Source organism: Xiphophorus couchianus, chromosome 16 (assembly GCF_001444195.1).
Source record: "Xiphophorus couchianus chromosome 16, X_couchianus-1.0, whole genome shotgun sequence".
NCBI lineage: Eukaryota > Metazoa > Chordata > Actinopteri > Cyprinodontiformes > Poeciliidae > Xiphophorus > Xiphophorus couchianus.
The window spans coordinates 20,321,482-20,330,077 of record NC_040243.1 but is presented as its reverse complement, the minus strand read 5'-3'; the positions used below and the strand labels follow the sequence as shown (position 1 = coordinate 20,330,077).

At 40.6% G+C, this 8,596-nt stretch overlaps 1 protein-coding gene across 2 annotated transcripts in view; it reads left to right on the top strand.

Annotated features, from left to right (window-relative positions):
- The first annotated feature begins 2,694 nt into the window (after positions 1-2,694).
- The window catches only part of ntn1b (netrin 1b), a 58,187-nt gene continuing 52,285 nt past the window's right edge, over positions 2,695-8,596 (top strand). Inside the window, exons 1-2 of one of the 2 annotated variants that reach the window (XM_028043017.1) lie at positions 2,695-3,087; positions 3,212-4,264. In XM_028043017.1, the coding sequence (XP_027898818.1) occupies positions 3,250-4,264 (1,015 nt within the window). In that variant the 5' untranslated portion in view covers positions 2,695-3,087; positions 3,212-3,249. Of the gene's footprint in view, positions 3,088-3,156; positions 4,265-8,596 lie in introns of both variants that reach the window. The other variant, XM_028043016.1, reaches the window with a different exon arrangement.

Genomic DNA, 8,596 nt, shown 5'->3' with positions numbered 1-8,596 from the left:
CAATACAAAAAATAATTAAGTCAATTACAGCTTTTTTTTCCCTGAATATGTTGTTGGGTTGGTTTTTAGATGAAATAGTGATGTAGTTGAGCGCATCTAAAATGAGCAGTACGTTTATTTTAATCTTAGCGGCTGTCAGTTGCTATTTTTCTCCTGCTATGACAACTGCAACATGCTAAAAATTGCTCCAGGCTTTTTGATTATTTACAAAAATTCTCACATGTTGCTAAAGTACTGTGAGACCTAAAATGATTTTAGAGTCTTAGAAAAATTGTATTTGTTACATTTTGAAGTGTTTAAGTAACGTTCAACGCGTTCGTTTTCTAAATCTCGCCACAAAAACAACGAGTTTCAGTGAGAATAATAAGCTTTGGTTAAATTCAGTACATCTATAGCACCAACTAAGAACAAATATAGTCTTATCCTTTGTTTACAAAAACAAATGAGAATTTTTTTTCATTTAATTCAATAATAATAGAGACATACTGAAAGTTACTTACATAGATTCCAATTGTATGTTATGAGACAAATGATCTGTGGAAAAGAAAATCAAATTCCTTCGTCTTGTCTAGTTAGCTAAAGCTAACTAGCTTTAGCTAAATGCCTCCGTTTATCCGATGGCGGCGGATAAACGGAGGCATTTAGCTAAAGCTAAAGCTAGCATTTAGCTAAAGCTAACTAGCTTTAGCTAAATGCCTCCGTTTATCCGATGGCGGCGGATAAACGGTTTTCTGTAATGGTAAGTTGTTTCTCCACTATTAGTACATTTAGCTGGAAGTACAGGAGATTGGTTGACAGATGTAAGACCCTCCTCCTCCTGGCTCTGATTGGTTGACTTTGGTCCGGAGTGAGTTATTTTTGGAGGAGATCGATACTTTCGCAGACTAACCGTCTCATCATTTTTTTTCTCCATAAAAGTCATATATTGCCATTTTAAAGGCAAAAGCTTGTATTAACTGCACAAGGTCATATCATAAGACTTCCAGTTATGAAACTTTTTACATTGGACAAATATTTGTTTTTTTTAGCAGTTTAACAGCTTGAGCTAGCTTAAAACAATGTTAATGCTAACACCCTCTGCTAGAAAAACTGGGCATGTTGATGATGAGGCTGTGGTTGGAAAAGTCCTCGCATGTGGTTGTCTTTTTTTTTCAGCTGTGGTTTCAAAGTAAACTGTTGCATGCCACTTCGTTAGATATGACATGTAGTTTATTATTTCATTAATGTTTTCTGATGAACCGATGAGCAATGTTATCTTCACGATTAGTAAGAATTCAACTAAGTAAGCGGACAACATAAATTCAGCACAGAAACATTGATTAAAATCGACTTGAATAAAATGTGTCACAGCCATTGTGCTGATTGAGATCTAACAGTTTGTGTTAGCAGCAGTGCAGCGAAAGTAAGTTAGACTTAACCACACAGAATTGAGAACACAGAAGACATGTATAGATTACGGAGGAGCAGGAAATTCATCTCACATCAGTGTGGCCAAAGAAACGTTACATTTAAACATTTCACGCAAGCGTGGAAACCACCTGACACAATATTTTAAGCGTTCGCTTTCTATTCTACTCGTACATCTAAATAAAATAAATAAAAAAATAAATACAAACTAGAAAATTGAGTGAAAGGGCAATATTTCTTACCAGTCATCTTATTAAGTAAAACTCATCACACACAGAGTGACATATTTTGAGCCTTTGTTTCTTGTGATTTTGATGGTTATGGCTTACAGATAGTGAAAAGCAAAAATCTCAGTGTCTCAGCGAATTAGACTGTTGTTCAAAAAGTCATGAATATAATGTCTCATGTCGCATAATGTCTCAACCTAATCAGCTGATTAACTCAAAACACCTGCAAAGGTTTTCTGAGCCTTTAAGCTACCTACCTCTCACTCTGGGTCAGTCGACTACACAACCAGAACAGTAAGACACAAAAAGATCATTGCTAAAGAAGCTTGGATACAGAGTTTTGTATCCGAGCATATTAAAGAGACAATTTTATTATGTGAAATTGTCTTTTTTGAGCTTTAAATCGTCTTCAATGCTTCAATGACCATAGTGTTCCTGTTCTAGATTGGCCAGCAAACTCCCCTGACCTTTAACGCCATAGAGAATCTATGGAGTATCGTCAAGACGTAACTATGAACGATGAAAGACACCAGACCCAACAAGGCAGATGACCTGAAGGCAGCTGTTAAAGCAACTTGGTCTTCCATTGCACCTACACAATGCCACAGGTTGATCGCCTCAAGGCCACAGCATAATTCATGCAAAAGGAGCCCCAACCAAGCACTGAGTGCATAGAAATGCATGTACTTTTCACAATCCTGACATTTTTGCTTAAAACATTATTTTTAATTTGGTCTGATGTGATATTCTAATTTTCTGAGACGTTGAATTCTGGGGTTTCTTGACGCGCACGCCATGAAAATTAAATTTGAACAAAATAAAAGTTTGAAATATTTTATTCCACATGTCACAGAGCTCTATAAAATGACTATTATATATATATATATATATATATATATATATATATATATATATATATATATATAATATTGTTGTGAATACTGTCACTGTCCTAAAAATAATGACATAAATCTCTTTTTTATTTTTTGCACAAAAAAAAAACATTCTGGGAAAAAAAAAGACATAATATCCAGGTAGTTCCGATATTTAACCAGAAGATGTCACCATTTCCTTTTACACGGAGAAATCCGTTTCGAGCTTTCAGACCCTGGTGGACTCCTCTTTTCTCCCCCTCCCATTAGAATAGAGAGGGAATGGGACAGACAGTGGTAGAGGTGGGCAGAGGTGTGACAGAGGGGACCGACTGAGGCAGAGGCAGAGGCAGACAGCCAGTTGGGCATTTGCCATTTATTTTCTCTCTTCTTCTGTTTTTTTCTCTCTCTTATTTTCAGAAAGGAGGGAGAGTCTACTGCACCTTTTTGTTTCGTGCGTAAACTGGATAAAGGGTGTTTTTGTCTCCCCCCTCCAAATTCTGCGGGGAACCTCAAACTCTTTCAGCCTGAGCTGTCCATGTGAGAGGTGGTGATCTGGGTGGAGTTTTTCCTTTTCCCTTGTAAGGTTATTTCTCAAAAAAACATCCAGTAACCATTCCATCCAATCGTCCTGATTCATTTTCTCTCAGTGTTTGGCCGCAGGTGCTGTTGGGGTGATAACCGTGCCTTCCCGTGTGTTTTCAGCGCATCGGCCCCCCGCGGCGCTCGGATTAAGTCCTACCATGAGACGGCTTTTGGAGACGTGGGTCGCCGTGCTGACAGCTTGCGCGCTGGCCGGACGCGCCTCCGCGGGATACGGGCTGAGCATGTTCGCCGCGCAGTCCTCCCCGCCGGACCCGTGCTACGACGAGAACGGGAACCCGCGGAGGTGCATCCCCGACTTCGTCAACTCCGCTTTCGGGAAGGACGTGCGCGTGTCCAGCACCTGCGGCGCGCCAGCGGCCCGCTACTGCGTGGTGACCGAGAAGGGCGAGGAGCGCACGCGGGACTGCCACATGTGCGACGCCGCGGACCCCAAGAAGTCCCACCCGCCAGCCTACCTGACGGACCTCAACAACCCGCACAACCTGACCTGCTGGCAGTCGGAGAACTACGCGCAGTACCCGCAGAACGTCACCCTCACGCTGTCGCTTGGGAAGAAGTTCGAGGTCACCTACGTGAGCCTGCAGTTCTGCTCGCCCAGACCCGAGTCCATGGCAATCTACAAGTCCATGGACTACGGCAAGTCGTGGGTTCCGTTCCAGTACTACTCCACGCAGTGCAAGAAGATGTACAACCGGCAGAACAAGGCGACGATCACCAAGCAGAACGAGCAAGAGGCGATCTGCACGGACTCCCACACCGACATGCACCCGCTGACCGGCGGCCTGATCGCCTTCAGCACCCTGGACGGACGGCCGTCGGCGCACGACTTCGACAACTCGCCGGTGCTGCAGGACTGGGTGACGGCCACCGACATCAAGGTGATCTTCAGCCGGCTGCACACGTTCGGCGACGAGAACGAGGACGACTCGGAGCTGGCGCGCGACTCCTACTTCTACGCCGTGTCGGACCTGCAGGTCGGCGGACGGTGCAAGTGCAACGGGCACGCGTCGAAGTGCGTCAAAGACCGCGAGGGGAACCTGGTGTGCGAGTGCAAGCACAACACGGCGGGGCCAGAGTGCGACAGGTGCAAGCCGTTCCACTACGACCGACCGTGGCAGCGCGCCACGGCCCGGGAGGCCAACGAGTGCGTCGGTAAGTCAAAGCCTCTCTTTTTCTTAATTCTGACTGAAATTTACACCGATAAAAAACAACAACAAAAACTATTTGAATTTAAGCAATTAAACAATTGGACACAAATAAATTTGGTTGATAAGAATCACTGTTTCTGAGTAGAAACTGTGTCCGTATCCAGAGAAAAGGTTTCTTTAAAAATCGTTTCCGTGAAAAAATGTGTTTAAATTCGAGTTTTTTGGGGGTTTTTTTTACGACAGTTTTCCTCAAATTAAATAATTCAATTGTGAATATATATGGACGCAAATATTGGGGAATATATGCGGACTTATATTTAACTTAAGTACAAAAAACAGTTCATTTACCCTCGTATGAGAGTATTTAACGGGAAATCTCCGAATTTTTAATCACCTTAGATAATCTATTACATGCTGATATCAGTTTATATGTATATTTTTCCACTGCTGCTGTCATGGTTACGCACAAGTTTAATGGATGCAGAGAATCCCCTATGTCAACGACATCAAATCTGTGCTGGAAAATCACGATTAACCATCTTTACTGTTCCTTTCATTAAGTCATCTGGTTTCGGCGACCGTTGTTAAAAAAAGAAAAGCTTTTTCTTTATTGTTATTGATACTTTCTTGCTGATAAATCCGAGCGATGTCTGAGCCAGGTGTGCTGCTAGACCTGAAGCCATTCAGGGGCAGAAAATCTGAATACCAATGAAATTGAAAGGCCAAGTTTTCTTTTATTTTTTTCAGTATTTATATGTGCATGTTTTTCGCCATCTTACCTGAGCTAAGATGAACAAAAGCGAACAAAAAACCTGCTTTCCTGCTGAATTAGTGACTTCAATTCTTTTCCAGTCACATATACGTTATTTTTTATATATATATATAAAAGAAATGTGTTGCTAACCTATATCTTCTTAACTTGAAAGTCTATATTCAGCATTTCTCAAATTATCTGAAGTTTTATTGTACCTTTTAATGGCGCTTTATTTCCAGCACAGTGCATAAAACAGGAAAGGCTGTGCATGGAAACAAATTTCCATAGGGGTCATCCAAATCTAACACCCTGCACTTAAAATATGGTGTACGATTCTTTGTTTTTTTTACCATGACTGTGATTGTTTGAAACCTTTTTTCATTAGCACAAACTCAACTTTAAAATAGCACCAACTAATATTTATTCATGCTGAATAATTCCAAACATTTAAGACAGGAAAAGTGGAGGAGTTTCCAGAGAAAACGTCCCACATGTTATTTCAATAAATGATAATATTGTTGCTTTTGAGACCATTTTCAAGTAATATAAGTTTAATGGCATAATAGTGCAATAGTGCCAGGACACATTGTCAACCATAAGCTTTAAATTCTAATGAACATTTGACCCTGAAACTGGAAGACATTTTAAATATCAAAAATAAATAAACTAAACAACAGAAACAAGAAATAAAATAAATTATGAAGTGTCCCGAAATCAAAATTGCTTTTCAGAAAAAGGGACTAGTTGAGTCCAAAGCACCAGACTAAAGAAATTTATCATCCGGTTTTTGGTGATAAAAAAACCGGATGATTAACCGGATGAAAAGAGAAAAATGATAAATTGGACAAATGGAAATTATGTAGCTCGTTTTAATTTATCATGCAGTAAATTGATTTATTACGTATTGTGACAGGCGTAGATATCAATTAAATTTCAACAAAATATTGAGATCAGACGCTATCGGCGAAGACGGCTCCAGTGTTTGGAAGCTTTGCTTGCTAGCAAGTTTAACTTTAGCACTAATGCTAATGTTATTGGTTAGCTTAAAGGCAAACATTTCCCCACTAAAAGCCAGTTTTCATTGTGTACACTGGAATATTTAAGTGTTGCCATTATGTTAATATGCTGTGGTCTTTCAGTGGTAGTGATACAAATAAAAAATAAAATCCTCTTTACTGAGACAAGCAATGAAAATAGGCGAGTTCTGTTCATCAAAAGCTAAAGAACCTTATATCCAGTGAATCAATGTTTTAAAGATAAACTCCTGCTTGTTGAAAAGAGCTGTGTAAAGCCACTTCCTCCTTAAAGAGTGCATATTTCCATCAGTGAAAACCCAATCGCCAACAATCGAGCTGAACGATTCAACCGGAAGAAAGGGCTGGAAGCCTTTTCAGCTAAGCGGGCTTGTCCAAACGCGCACCAGCCGACATTTCCTACTTTAATGGGAAGGAAACGTCACAGCTGCAGAAATGAACTGCTGGGGCGGGATGTGTTTCCATAAGCAGGTGCTGTTATAGATCGCAGGGCCGATTAGGGCGGTTTTATTGACATTTCTGGCACGTAGAGTACAAACTGCCACTTTAGAGGCGGCAAACTATTCACAGAGGGGAAACAAAGCGTGAGGTAATCTGAATCCGAGTGTTATTTTGCTGTGATGCCCGTTTCCAGCAAAGCAGCAGGGGCTTACATCGGCAGCCCGGGCCTCTGTGAGCCACTGTTGGGCGAACCGGGGGAGAAGCAACCAGCCCCTGCCACTGCCATGGTTTGCTCAACCAAACGGAACAAGTGAACAAGTTGTTCCCTTTTTGGCCTCCGACTTTCGCCCACATGCGAGCGTATTTCAGGAAAACAAAAGCTTGTCACTTGCGGCATCCATCTCACTGTCGGTGGGAGGCGTCCGCGTTCCCTCCCCTTCGCCGTCTCGCTGTGTGTGCAAGTGGTGTCGTCAGATAAAAACTGCAAAGGAGGCAGACAGGGAAAAATAATAGGAAGGGCGTTCCGATACTAGAGGCGGTGCAAGGTTGTGTGGGGCCCTGAGCAACAAAAATGAATAAAAAAAATTTAACGAACATTTAAAGCCAACAATGACATTCACCAACTTTTTCCGTATATCTTCCATCCATCCATACGTCGTTTATACCTGCTTATACTCGCAGAAACTGCGTTTCCATGACAAATGTGCACAAATCTTTGTCTATATTCTGATAATGTAGAAAAAAACGCAATTTTGCATTTGCGGTGTTTCTATTAAAGAGGAAATGGAATCAAAATTACATGAGAATGCGTTTCTTCACGTGATAAGTCATTAAAAATCATGGCAGCGATGTAAGTAAACAGTTACATGAGATTATATCCATGGGAGGGGCGACATATGTGGCGTTTTGGGGAAATTGTAGTCGGCCATTTTACAGAAGAGCTGTGGATTCAACACGTTTGAATAACAAGCAGAACTTTTTATGAGCTGTGCGATGCTGTGAGAGCTGTGGTGGAGCCAGCTGCACATTGTCTAAAGAAACCAAACAAAAAAACCATCATCTTCCTACTACTTCCTGTCGACTTCTTTGTCGTGTCCTCCAGTAGTAACATCCGGCTGTTGATCACGTGACTAGTTGTGAGCAAGTGCTTCCATTGCAGTTTTGCGAAATACATCTATTTCAGAAAAAAAACAAAACACTTCATCCTAGCACAAAAACCTTTTATAGAAAAATGTGAGTTTTGTGCAAGTCATACGCTTAGAAGCCAGCTTGGCAATGTCCACAAACTGACTATGATAGAAAATGGCTGCTGAAGAAATACAGCCAACTTCCTGAAAATACAGAACATGTCTGATAATGTCATCCAAAACTCAAGAAATACTGGATAGAGTATAACCCTGGTGTAATTTCACATTATATGTACATGAGTTGCTATCAGGTGCACATTTTTTTGTCCCTCTGGTGGCTCCGTACAATACGTAACAACTGAGCCATCAACTACTAAATTAACTGTTTTGACAGAATGTGATCAGTCACTTCACATTATTAATAAAATAAAGGACAAATAGGTTCATATTTTGATTGGTCATTCATTTTGAATACGTGCAGCACTTCAATAAAACCTTACAGATTTGACAAGAAGAGTCCAACTTTGATTGGTTGTCAGTTAATTGTATATAGTTTAAAACAAACTGTTAGAAACTAACACTTGTAAGCATTTCATCTGAATAAATTTCAGTCAGTGTTTCTACATAAACATTTGAGTTTTATTACATTTTGTCTGCAGGCTACTTTCTGAGGAAAATTAAATAAATTCAAACTAATTACCCAGATATTTTATGTCATGAAAGCATGAAACATTAGTAAGCTTTTTTTCCCCTTCTGGCACCCACAGCTACATTGCCAACGAAGCTAGCAAGTTTAACCTTAGCATTAACAGCTAAGCAAGTTACAGCTATAAAAACGTAAATTTTTGCCCAAAAGCATAAACTTTCTCAACCGCAAGTCTCACAACAGTCCTAACCTTTTATTGAGATGATAGGTTAATTCATAATACGTCGCATATAAACATATCAGCTGCACACAACCAATGAGAGCAACTCTTAAA